Below are 14,699 nucleotides of genomic sequence, written 5' to 3' on the forward strand. Positions count from 1 at the left end.
GTGATTCTCGTGTGTATTTCTTGTGTAGTGTCGTTTTTGTTGTTAATCTTAGACCCCAAATAGGTAAAGCTATCAACGGCTTCTAATTTGTATGCTCCAATTTCAAACTGTGTTTCTTCATAGCCAGCTTTTGCGCAGGGCATATATTTAGTTTTATTTTCATTGATTCGTAATCCCATCTTAATGGCTTTTTTCGCCAGACATAAAAAGAATTGTGTTAGTGCTGTCTGCTTTCCAGCGATAATATCTAAATCATCAGCAGAAGCCAATATTTGAACTGATTTGTTGAAGATATTTCCTCAGGTGTTGGTGTTTGAGTTCCTTATTCTTTTTTCTAAAGCTAGATTAAAGAGGAGACATGCCAAGTCACCTCCCTGTCGTACACCATTTTTAATTTCTATTGGATGGAAAAAAACTATTCTGTATCTTGACCATGATTTTGGATTCACTTTTAGTGTCAAGTCAATCAGCTTCACTAGTTTCTCCGGTATATAAAATTCTCTTAAAACTGATATTAGAGTTTTTCGGTTAACACTATCGTAGGCTGTTTTAAAAATCAGTAAACAGATGGTGCGTGTTAATACCAAATTCTATTGTCTTCTCCAAAATTTGCCGGATGTTAAAAATTTGCTCTGAGGTGGTTTTCCCCTTCCTGAATCCGGTCTTTATATTCTTTTACTTAATAAAAACCTGAGGTCCGCGTATATGTACCTAAAATTATTAGCCTCCTGGCAGCATAATTCATATTTTCCTTATCTCATTATTACTTATGGCAGTAAAATACGAATTCGGAACTATAAAATATTTTTATTTTTTTTGCTAAATTTTTCCTTTACACATCAGTAGTGAAGAGGTTAGAATACAAATCAAAATCAAAAGCTTAGTAAGAAAGGATGATAACTAGACATTGACTTAAAATTTTATACAAAATTTCTAATAAAATACATAACTCATTATACTGTTTAATAATGTTATAAGTTGGTTAATACCTTTAAATAGGGGGTAAACAAAAATATTCACAGAACGATATTTTTAAAAATGCCATTAACTTATGCTGATGACAACCAAAGAGATCTTTGTTTTTAAAAGAGAGAACTAGATTATAGCACATGATTTATCTATCCAATAGAAATACGCGGACGGGACATGATTTTCAATTGGTTTTTGTGTAAATAGAAATTTTTGCAATTAATCTAATTTTATTTAATATAATTTCTAAGTTAAACTAATAATTGATTTCCGTTATCAAATATCGATAGAAACAAATTTGTTTCACTACATTCTGTTCGATATTACTCGCTAAAAATTTCTATTTTTCCCCCCTTAGAGCTGGCTGTATTATCACAGTTACAGACACAAGAGATCCGAACTGGTGGGAGGTAAGTTAAAAATGTTCTTTGAAAAATAAAATTTCAAAAAAATGTTGGCAACAGTGCTGAATTACGTGCTAACGGGAAACATAATGTGATTTCACTAAAAAGAGCTTCTGTATTTGCATAAACTTATTTTACTATACTAATAAACAAAAACGTTTATTTATTTCTTTTATTAAAAAACTTTTTTTACAATACGAATTTCATTTTAGTGAAGAGTTTTTCGTTGCCATAGCTAAACTACGACGTTGTTTTAGAAAAGCTGAAAATGAAAGCATGGCTTTTGTCACCAAAAAAAAGAGAGAGAAAATTAAAAAACTTTTTTTTTCTTCAACGTAAATCTTTTTTCTTGTTGAATTGTCTTAGCGATTTCCGAAAATATAAAACTTAGAATAATATATCACGCTTTTTAAACCATTGTACGACTAGCTACACCCGCCTTTGTCTACAACATTTTAATCTAAAGCAAATTTCAAACTTGTCATGACACGTTTTCCTCTGCAAAATTATTTTGTCACTCAAACTCAAAAAGAATTAGAAGTTTTTCCCAATCGGTGTGTTGAAGAAAAAAGTTATCAGGTGTAGTAAATACATCCAAAATCTTTAAATTGTTATTGCCTTCTGTAAATCGTTTATACCGTCTACCACTAACAGCTCCAGTTACAATAGCCAGGAATAAGAGGGAAACTAAAAATAGTTAAGAACTGTATGCGCACGACAAACAAATGACATGTTGAATTATTTAATTTTGTAAATATTGAATTATTTAATTTTGTATATCTTGAAGAAAATTCGTGTAAAAATTCGTCAATAATAAAGCATCTAGAATGAAGTTATAAAAAACAACATTTCTTATTTACCCNCCCCCCCCCCACATTTAGCTTTAATAATTCAAATCGAGCCTTGATGACTCAGAGGATAGAGCATTCGCCTTTCATTGAGGTAAACCGGGTTCGAATCCCAGCAATGGCTGGTCGATACAAATTCCGCATGCGACTTGCACCGACCACAGCGCTGACGTAAAATATCTTCAGTGGTGGACGGATCATGGTTTAGCATTTCCTTGCTGTGAGACTAATCGTGGGAGGTTTTCCTCTCCATGTAATGAAAATGCGGGTTAGTTCCATCATAATGTCCTCCAGGAAGGCAAATTTCTCCCAATACTTGATCCAGGTGTTCCCTTGTCTTCTAGATTGGGTTCAAAATGACAAGGCTGCGGAGTTGAAGATATGTAATCGTAAACTCAAAATTGAGTCTGCTGTTCAACGACGGTTATAAAAAAAAATTTCAAATCATATTGATTTATTGAGAATACAAAGTACTTTATTTTAACCAAAATATAAAAAAGAATACTAATTAAATGTAATATATGAAAAAATTTAAAATGTGAGATTTTATTTACCATTAGTTTGGTTTAAATCAGGGTTCGAGTTTTGACGTTAAGAATTAGTTTTTGAGATGACGCGCCAAAAACCTGTCAAAAATAATCATAAACTGTCAAAAACCAGGGGCAAGTTGCCTTTTGACATTAGAGACATTTTATTGGATACTAAATCATCCACAATATTTGCATTGTATACTTCTGTAATTATGATTTATATTATAGATCACATATTAATTAGTTTTTCGAATGATAATCTTAAAACTTTGAGACCCATATTATAGCTATTCAACTTATATTACAGGCAATAACTATGAGTTGTCAATCATTATCAATCTAAATATTGATTTTAATTTGATTCTATGTTTTAATTTCTGCAGATTTTTCAGATTAAGTAAAATTAAAAGTGTTCCCCAATTATTTTATTTTATAACCGTCTGTGAACAGCCAACTTAATTGTTTGAGTTTCCGATTGCTAATGTTAAACTCTGTAGCTTTGTAATTTTGAACCCGATCCAGAAGACAATGGAACTCCTGGATCAAACACTAGGAGAAATTTGGCTTCGAGGAGGACTTTTAGATGGAACTAACCCGCATTTGCGTTACATGGAGTGAAAGACCACGAGAACCACCCACGGTTAGTCTGACGTCAAGGGGTCTCCTATCCCATGATCCGTCAACCACTGAGGATATTTCACGTCAGCACTGTGGTCGGTGCAAGCCGGGTGTGGAATTCGTTTCGACCAGCCATCGCCGGGATTCGAACCCGGTTCACCTCATTGGGGGCTCGAAAGCTCTATCCCCTAAACCATCGCGGCTCCTCTCCATTATATTAATGTATAATTATAGTTCCCTGATTAGTCAACTAATTGCAATTTATAAAAAAAATACAAATGTTTATTTAAATTAGTTAATAATTTTTTCAATCAATCAATTCAAGGATTTAATTAAATTACTATTAATATTCAGTACGGTTATTAGTATAAATTTGTTAGTTACATGATATTTTATTGTTATAATATCTTCAGTATGTCCACTTTCTAAACTATGCAGCTCAGCATCAATCGAGAAATTAGTTTTGAATTTCTGTATTATTTATAAAAATTCTGAAAAATGAATTGAAAGTACAGAAAGCTTCAATTTTATTATTATTATTTTTTTATTACATATTTTCGGAGAAGGAAGAGTTAAAATAAGAGTACTAAATGAAATTTGATTACATATAAAATGATAGAGATTATTGTTAAGTGCTTTTTAAAGCTGATCGTGTTTGTAGTTTTATTTTCAAATAATTTAAGAAGATAACAGATCGGATAAATTTAAATTTAGCACATCTTTATTTATATCGTAAACCAGGGCGAGTCTACCCATTTTAGTTTTATTTAATTTTCACTATTTTAAATTGCAAATAAAAAAAATTTTACCGACGGAGGACTTAGTTCAGACTCTAAGGAAGATGGCGCTGTAGTAGTTTGATCCGTTTTTATTTATTTGGTGTCTTTTTAACCGACCTGTTCAAACGTCTTTTGAGAGATTTGTATTGAAAATCAGCAAACTTTTAGTTGGTGCTCCGTAAGTATATTATTATTATTACTATTTTCACTTTGGTTAAGTGATAAACTTATCTAAGACTAAGATTACATTAATTTTATATGAAAAAAAACAAAAAGAATGTAAGTTTTGCTGTTGTAAACAAAAAGCCAGAATTCGCGGGGCGAGTCTACCCATTCGTATTTAGTTTTAATAAAGCATAATAATATAATTTAGAACTTTGTTTATATTAAAATTAAGTCATTTTAAATGAATTTGAGTATATTATTTTAATTCTGCATTGATAAATTTATCATTAATAAGAAAATTTATAGGTTAAATATAAATGTAAATATAAAATATGTTTATTTTACCTATTTTTTCAATTTTTATATTACAAAATTAACTTTTTTTATTTAATGCAAGTTAAATAAATTATTATTTATAAATTATTATTACCTCCCAAAAGAATGGGAAAAGGATTTTTCATGATTCCCAATGTTTGAATTTCGATTTTGTTAATAATCTTTAATTATTATTATTTATTAATTATTTAATTGTAAATTTATATTAATTTTAATTTATTTTTATCAACAATAATCAGAAAAAAATGTTATTTTATAATGTTAATGATTATAAAAACAAAACTGTGATCAAAATGTGATAATCGATCAAATACTCAATTTGTGTTATTTTATGAATAAAAAAATGGAATATATAATAAAGTTATGAATTTTACTTCATAAATATCCTATATAGTAACTAAAATAACAATTTAATAGTAAAATTTGATTATTTACAATGTTAACATTCATTTTAGTAGAATGGGTAGACTCGCCCCATACGAGAGATTTGTCAGCAGTTCTATAAAAATATACAGTAACAGCGTAACTGTTAATATTTTCTAAAATCGATTTCACAGCTTTAAAGAGGGATAAATAGCGATTCCGAAACACCTATTAAAAGCCTTTTTTCTTTAATATTTACAAAAGTTTGACCACTTGAAAGTTGACAAACTGAAAAAATGGGTAGACTCACCCCGGTTTACGGTAATTGTTTAATATTTTGAATTTAAAAATTTGGGTTTTTGACAGTAATTGTCAAAATAAAAAAGAAAGTTTAATATCAAAATAATTCAATAACATATTTAATTGTAATTTTATATGTATGTTTATTTATGAATATTCTTATTTATTATAAAACTAATAATTATCCTTATACTAAAATTTTGGCACTTCTCAAAAATTATGTCCAAAAGGTTTTTTTTTTTTGTCACGAGGGATAAAACTATCAATTGTCAAAAACTTGCCAACCCTAGTTTAAATCGAATTTGAGTCGGTTAATTTTGAACCCTCAAATTTACCGTTCAACAGTGTGGCGCGCCACCCATGATTCCCATAGGATTAAAAAGTTCTCTTTAAACCCACATAATAAATAACAGGAAGTATAGTGAGATATTTTCACATTATTAGAGGAATGCAACAATTATAAATAGTTTTTTTTGCACATCCATTTAAAGATTTATTTCGATCTATATTTCAGGGTAAATGTATGGGTAGGATTGGATTTTTCCCATCAATGTATGTGACTAGGCTGCATCCTGGTGAACAACCACTACAAGTCATCCATGCAGTGCATGTGAGTGACAATGAAGGGAACAGCAACAAATTACTAAGCGATCAAGTAAGAGGACTTCTTGTTAAATAAATAAAAAATATTCTTTAAAAAAATAGATCATTATTGTAGGAAAACAGAGGAACATTCCTAGGTATTTGATTAAAAGATGAAAATTCAATAACAGAAAAAAAAATTCCAAAAATTTTCGATTGTAAGAACCACTTATGAAAAATCATTCTCTTTTGCATAATTTAAAATACAGTTTTTTTTTCAATGAAATATAACAATCAGAGACATATTTCAGACAACAAAATACTTTACTACAATAACTTGTAACTATACGAAATTTTAAAGCTAATTGTAAGATATTTCTGAGAAAATGGTGTTTTATTATATTGTAAAAATTGAGCCAAATTACCCCGGTAATTAAAACAGGATTTTACCCTGACAAGTTTCCAAACAAAGCCATGGAGGAGATAATTGTTTCGCTGACAATAGCTTGACAATATCTTTATCATTTTGTCTTAATAAACTTTACAAGGAGAAAAAAAAATTCAAAAACTTGATTACAAAAAAATCTCTTAGTGCTTTGATAAGTTTCTGAACAACTAAGGTAATTATAATTGACTTTTAACTAATACAGCAATTATCTTCTATTATAATTATCTTATCTATTGGCGATCGCAACGCTCATATGCCTTTGGTCCATCTCCCTTCCCTCTCCTTCTCTTTTCAGTTGTATAGGAATGTACTACAATATTTTCCCTTTTCTTAATATTTTTCCTTTTTATTTATTAAAAATAGTTTTCAAAATTTTCGTGATGCTTTTCTTCAGAACTGTGTATATAATGTAGTTTTCAGCTCCATGTAGTTTCCTAACTTAAAAGATTTTAATGTAAATGAAAATCAAGAAAGAAACTAACGTACTTCCTTCTTCTATGACTATCTCCACACGCTAATGGGGAAAGCGTGCGAAGTGTTGCCATAGGTAGAGAGTTCTGCTGCAGCCCATTCGATCGCCAATTGTTCATGAATTTCTTAAAAAACAAATGTTTCAAAATATCATATTTTGGTACCCTGACATATTTTTGAACGAAAAAAAATAGAGATTATTGTCTCTTAACTCTTAAAAAGTTATCTCTTACATTATTCTGTTCATAAATTTTTCAGGAAGCAAAAAAAATATTTTAAGTTTTTCTGGATTATAGTACATACTATGTACCAGCATACTGTACTTATCATTAATATTATATTTATTTTCAGATAATTATCCAAGTGGGTGATGAAAGAGATGGCATGGTAATGATAAGAACAGGTGCTAATGATAAGACATACAGCTGTCCACTTAAGTATTTAAAGGAAGTGTGAAATGGAAGCCAGACAGATGTGTCATTGCCATGAGAAAATATATACTGCCTAATCTACTACTAACTGAAAAAAATGTGTGAAATACTTATTTTCATTATGTATATATATATTTATTCCATGCAACATTTTCCCCACATTATTAATATGCAATGGAGCTTATATTACTAGAGATATGTAAAAATATTTCTTAGATCTGCAAATGATTGAGCTCGGTAATTAGAACAATTTTAAAACTCGTACATCTTGAAACATATTTTTGAAGATACAGCGGTTATAAATATAAAAAGCTATTGCTTATGAAAAAATATAAAAATATATTTAGCATAGATTTATTACTAATTATGACTAATAACTATGTAAATGCTTTTTAAATTTAATGCACTAAAGGAATTTTTCCTTCAATTATTCAGATTAAAATTATATTTACAATTATTATTTAAACTGCTATCAAACAAAATAGAGACCATTTCCTTTAACTGATAGTGTTCCGTTAAATAACAATTTGACCCAAACTTTTATTTATTTTTGAACGCTGAAGTTCAGTTCAGCAAATATCGTTAGAACAGCAACAATTTAATCATTTTTGCAAACAATTAATACATTTATAAAATATGCTACATTTTTCAAAAGCTCACTTTCACAATGTTAATAAAATTTTAACAGAAATAATAAAGCTTTAAAATTTTTAACATAAATTTTGACACAACTGCCAAAAATTTTAACATTCTCTTACTCTTAAATGTTTCATTAAAAAAGGAATTTACAAAAATGATTGCTAAACAGTAACTTTATTTTAAAAATAAAGAAATTTAAAATTAATTTGTACAATTTGGATCTCTGGATTTACAACTTCAATTTTCCAAATTTTACCATTCATCTAAATTACTTTCTTAATAAACTTACTTTCCTACTTAAAGCTAGTACTTAGAGTTATATTGTTAGTGAATATCATTACCACTTCTACCCCCAAAATAAACAACTTCTGGCAAAACTGGAAAAAAAAAACTGAAAAGATTAGGATGTTTTCTTAAACCATCATTTTATTTTATTTATTTTAATTTTTTTTTTACTGCAAAGATATATATATTTTTTAATTTTCATTAAATCTCTACAAATTGTATAACCTTGTAATGGAAGAATAAATCTACCATTAAAAAGACATCAATTGTGGTTTTCGGAGAGGCAAGCAAGAAAGAATGATATCAGACAATAAATTCTTTGGATTAACCTTTTGCTAATGGCTTATACCGCAAGTGGACCAGAAAGGCAGGTTAAGCGCGATACACAAATGAATTAATACCGCAGTTAAACATACTTATTAAAGGTATATTATACGCTTATTTACTTATTAATCAATTTCTTAAAATATAGACATGTAAATTAAAATAATGTTAAGCAACTGAATTGTAAAATGATATCACACATCTTTAAAAAAATGAAACTACCCATTCATAAGAGCTTAAAATTAGTCTTAACATAACGTTTGAATTATTACAAAAATTATTTAATATTTAAAGCTTGGATTTAAATTAAATCCAAATTATTTATGCATTTAAATTTCGTTTTTTTTTCTCCTTTAAAAAACCGTTACATATTTTTTTAAAAAAACACAAGAAACACTTTTAATTTTCCCATTTTCACCAGTGGATTAAAATTTTGAGTGCCTAATTCTTTACTCTTAAAAAGGAAAAAAGAAATTGTTAATGGATAATGCATTCAAATGATGAAAGAAATTACTTAAGACTAAAAACCTTTTCAATTTAAATGTAATTAAATAAAATTGTAAACATGGAAAGATTATATTTCATATGTTACGAGCACAGAAAGTTGCAAAAACAAAAAATTATGGTGCAGTTCGTATACTATAATAAAAAATTTATTACAGGTTACACTTAATAAGTATTGTACAAATTATATTAATGAATATAATACATATCACAAAAACATTTTAAAAAAATGAATTCTGTTATCAATCTGCTTAATATTGAGTGATCTTCACTTATAAAGTAAGTATCTTCTCTACTTATAATATTCCTATTTATTCCTTACACTGTGAACACAAAATTGTCTTCCAAGAAAAACAACTGAGAACATTTTAGGATTTTGTTTAAAGTTGCTGCTATAAAATTAAATAACTAAAGTTGAAAAATAAATGAATTCTAATATATAAAAAGTAAGTGTAAACAAGTAAATAAATATATATATATACTCTGCCAGCTGTGATAACTTAAAATGCTCTCTGTTTTTTCCGACTTAGCTAAAAAAAAAAAAGATGCTTAAAAAAATTTAAAATAATTAACCAAGTAATTAATTTTATATGTTGCAAATAAAATTATGAACATTTAAAAAAAAATCTCAAAATCAGAAACATACAGTTTTTTAATTAGCTCTAGTAACATAAACTCAAAGAAGCATTTGCATGAGCACAACAATTTGGCACTTAGCATCATGATGAAAAATTCAATATGATAAATATTATGTTGTTTCATGAATATGCTTAAGGCTTACACCAATTAACCTTGTACAGCAAGATGCACACAAATTTGCACAAGACATTGATATTTGTATTGTGATTTGCTTTTAAATAAACAATTTAAAAGTGAAGTATAGTCTGGAAGTCACGAGATGAGTTCCCAGTGAAGAAAAGGGTTCATCTTGAGATGGCCAGAAAATACATAATCTGTTAATTTATTCTGTTTTATATGCAATACAAGTATTCATTAGAAATAATTAGATTATTACAAATACTTCAATAAAACTTCATTAGTACTTACTAGTACTTATTAGTAATCTGAAAATAATTTCTGATATAATAAAAATTATCTCAACTATTAAGGATGGAAGTACTTTACCTTAATTACCTAGAAATATTTAAAACATTATTTATGACTACCTTATTTTTTCACTATTTTTTATACTTTTTAAAGCCAGCTGAATATCTTCGACAACACAAACACTGAATTTTGCAATTGGCTCAAATAATTATAAATAAGTTTTTAAAAAATAAAATCTGCTGCACCTATATAGTTATATTATTTTAAATATTATAATAAAATTATATTTTAGGATGTTTTCAAAATTAAACAGCTAACAACCATAATATTTAAGAATAAATTGTTTATTTATCAAAACCATATTTATTGAAATAATTTCTTCAGCTAAACGACAAATGTACATTAAATCTAAAAAACAATTTCCTTTTGAAAATACCATGCAAACATTTACATTTATCACATTTTGACACTTATCTTTAAATGATCAAACCATTTTATAAACTCTTGAGAGTGCCTACGATATGAAAATAAAATAGTTAGATTACATTTAGATTAGAAAACGATTTGAGCTATTGCTTTTAGTTATTATATTAAAATTTTAAAAATAATCTATTATATATAACTAGATTTATACATTTTTTTATTAATATAAACATATTTTCGTAAAATACAAAAGAAAAATAAAGTAGTCTTATTTATATTTAAAAATTATGGAGATTAAGATTGCAATAAACATAACTAACTGTACATCTTGAAACAACGAAGCACCTACTATGCTGTATGCTCTATTTAGAGTTTTAGTCAATCGTTTAGTGCATTTAGTTAGAAGAACATTATTTCTTATTCCAAGAAGCATCATAATTAATACAATATGCCTGTTTTGATAGAGGAAAAAATTGCAATTGAAATCTATTTCAATTTTGAATATTTCAAACAGAAAACATTTATATTTAGAATGAAAAGGCGTCTAATTTAGCACTACAGGTGCTCTGAAATTTCCTGGTGACATACTACTTTCTCATCAACAAGAGGTGCCAACTTTCCAAACTAGCTATCACTAATCAGAAATTTACAGTTATTAGTTAGAGATAACACAATTAAGATTAGCACAATTTTAATGTGCATATATATATTACTTAATTCCATATAGGTACATAATATTAACAAAATTATGCATGAATTTCACTATTAAATAAAAAGAATAACACTAACTCAAAGGTACCAAATTAAAATGTATCCCTCTTTATAAAATGATAAATTGATTACTTGAAACCATTGTTTTGCGTTTCGATTAAATTTTAAACTAGTCATCTTTTTAAAAATAGCTAGGAGGATGGGGTAGTGTTCGATGCTCTTATTACTTTTTGTTTCTTGTTTCAAAAGAATCACTTTTATTCTTTATCTCTTTTAGAATTGTTTACGGAATAGAAAAAAAATTATCATAGACTGGCTACAAACAACAAAATTTCATACTATCGGTAGTTAAGGGGGCGGGGAATGCATTTGAAACAAATTATTACGAAAATTCTCAATAGCTGCAATTTTTATTACTCAACCACAATTCTTGACAATGAAATGTCAATAATTAATGTATGTAAGGTTAATTGTAATGATTGGCACCTCTGGATGACATAGGGGGGAAGGGGAACAAAAGTTTTTTTTTTATGCATCAACTGAAAGTTTAGTAGAAGATGGGACTTCAATGAACACAGGGTTAGCATGACTATATTTTAAAAGCTTATAATTCAAAAAAAAATATGACCATCAGTAAATTTAATTCTCATAATATTTATGTTTAAACTTACAGAACGAATAATATTTGAATCACTAATACCGTTTACTAGTGATCAACTAAGTATATTTTTTTATACAATGTTTTTTTTATAATTGATTAAATTAAACAAAACAAATTGTGTCATTTGATCAAAACCTAAGATATTAATAAAATTAATTGTTATTTAAATCAATTTCAGGGTGTGGAAATTTAAAAATTGTTAAAAACAAGTAATAAATTATTACATTAGAAATAAATTTAGACAAGTTAATTAATACATGAACTACATTAAGACAATTGAGAAGCAATTTCATTAAAAGTTTCAGTTTTTATTGTAATTGGGTTTCTCGAAAAATTTTATTTGTAATACAAAATAAGAGTTTTTAACAATGAAGAACGGTAGAACTCCAGCTATGTGAATATCTAATTACAATCGAGCCTTTTTTAGCAAAATCGGTTAATCTATCCTAATTATTTCATGTTAACCAAAATTTGTTTTATCTGATACATCATTAAAAAAATGTATTACTTATTATTAATACATGCCTTTGAAATGTCTAGTACATGCCTAGGCTACGTACTAGACATTTCAAAGGCATGAAGATCTCAAGCACCAATATAAAATCCTATCCCATCTGCAAGTACTGTCCTCTTTTGCAACTAACTGCAGACCATGTTTTTGACTGCCAGGCCAGGCCATTATCGGCTCCCTCTTTCAACTAGGAGCACCCCCCATCGAAATTCTCCACGGCCATCGGGCTCCAGAACTTGCAAATCTTGTTATCAAGACTTTTGGAGGACTCTAATCTTTGCACTAGCACTGCTTGCATACACACGACAACAACAATACATGTTATGTACTACATCAATGTATGCAAACAATATTATTATGAACCAAACAAATTAAAATAAAATGAAAAGTTTAACTCTTTATTAAACTTTTTTATTTTTACTATTTAATTTATTTGATCATCTTCTACTTCTAAAAACGGAAGAAAATAGAAATAGCATTCCTTAAAATGAATTATTGAAATTTTATTCACATGCTTATTTATTATCTGTGTTGTGTCCAGTTTCCTTTCAATCAGCTTGAAAATTTCGTGTAAAATACAATAATAATTAATTGCTGACTCACAGGACCAAACACGTGTTTCATGTGAGGCGATATTTCCTGTTAAGCAAGTTCGTGTTAATGAAGTTCATCTGTATTATTTTCCAGACAAAATAAGGTGTCTACTGGATTTCAGAAAAATAAGAAATTATCAATGGTGGCCAAAACCAATTAAAAAGTATAAAAACGCTAAAAAAATATTTTAACAATAGAATATATTAAATGATAATTATATTCTCAGAGGGAAATATGTAACTATTTTTCTTTAATCTTGTAAGTATTAAACTTTTGAATTGAACTTCGAAAAGTTTAATGAAATTTTGGGTGATTAGGATACATCAATATCCAATTTAATTTATCAATCAATTTTAAAATAGAAGACCATCTTTATTGAAACAAATTTTTTATCAGTCTTTGAAATAGTATGCTAGAGGTGAAATAACTATGTTTCATCAAAGCTGTAATTTATAATATTTGAAGAATTTGAGATTATTAAAATTTTCAGCCAATTAAAGTACATTAATATAATTATCCAAATTTATTGAACAAATAATTTAATTGTAAAATAAAATAAAACTTTTTGTCTAATAAGCTAAAAACAAAATACTATGCATTTTCACTATGAAATTTATCACTTTTGTAACTAATAAAATTAAAGTAGTTTGGACTTAATTCATAACAGATTGGCAAAATTTTTGCATAATCATGTTATGCCAATATGTGACACTGTTATTAATTATTTTAAAAAAAGTCATTCTTTTATTGACACAACATATGGTTTTTAGTGTTTTTCGTTTTGGCATTATGCTGTAACACAAATAAAAGTTAATTGTGTTATCTATTTACAGTGATTTGATAGTTATATCACTAATTCCATTTATGTGATATAAGTGACGTAGATATAACATGTCACTCTGTAATGTGACATCTAATGGATATACAAGAGCTACACATACGAACGATCATCAAAACCCCCTTGCACGTGAAAATGGCTGCTTCAGATACAAAACTAATTTCACTTAAGTTGTACAAATCTTTTTCAAACATTTAATATGTTCTGCTAGAAAATCTTTAAAGTATTTGGTGCTCATTGGTGGCATACTGAAAGCAACTAGTAATACATACAGAGTTTTAAAAAAAAAATTGATTATTGTTAAAAGAATTTTGTAGGGTCAAGTTTCTATAACATTTGATGATCAAAATTAGATTTGCATGAAAAACTGGAGTTCTACAATAGACCAAACACAAATTTAAAAATATAATCCAAAGTAGTTATGTTATTTTATAAATATATAATTTTATGATGCAACGTCTCTTAATATCTTATTCAACTATGTCTGAATGATAACAAAATTTTGTTATTTAATTATTGATGATGATAAAACAATCATGTGTGGTTCTGTTGTACATATCTAAGGAGAAAGATTCCAAATGTGTCATGAATGTCAGTTGTTACATTCATTTTGTGTAAAATGAATGAGAGGAAGATATCTTGAAATCATACATCAAAATTCATTTAACAAGACTGCTGGACAATCACTAACTACTTTATCACAATAAATTTCGGTATGCTTTGTATAACTGCTATGATATTGTGTGATGTAATAAAATTTAAAAACAAAAACATATTTGTTAACAGAAATCTAAGTGTTGTAATAAAATGTGACATAAATTATGGGTCTCCAGTCATTTTTGTTACTGATATTAAGCTGAAAGATTTACTAGAGGCAAATATGCAACCAAATTGATTAATGCAATCTAATAGCAAACA

At 27.5% G+C, this 14,699-nt stretch overlaps 1 protein-coding gene across 3 annotated transcripts in view; it reads left to right on the forward strand.

The window, feature by feature from the left end:
• Positions 1–14,603, forward strand: part of LOC107445181 (SH3 and cysteine-rich domain-containing protein) — a 181,208-nt gene extending 166,605 nt beyond the window's left edge. For all 3 annotated transcript variants that reach the window (XM_071184157.1, XM_043045475.2, XM_071184159.1), the window contains 3 exons: positions 1,328–1,379; positions 5,827–5,967; positions 7,165–14,603. In XM_071184157.1, coding sequence (XP_071040258.1) covers positions 1,328–1,379; positions 5,827–5,967; positions 7,165–7,269 — 298 coding nt within the window. In that variant the 3' untranslated portion in view covers positions 7,270–14,603. The remainder of the gene's footprint in view (positions 1–1,327; positions 1,380–5,826; positions 5,968–7,164) is intronic.
• Positions 14,604–14,699: the final 96 nt, after the last annotated feature.

The sequence above is a fragment of the Parasteatoda tepidariorum genome, chromosome 1 (assembly GCF_043381705.1).
Source record: "Parasteatoda tepidariorum isolate YZ-2023 chromosome 1, CAS_Ptep_4.0, whole genome shotgun sequence".
NCBI lineage: Eukaryota > Metazoa > Arthropoda > Arachnida > Araneae > Theridiidae > Parasteatoda > Parasteatoda tepidariorum.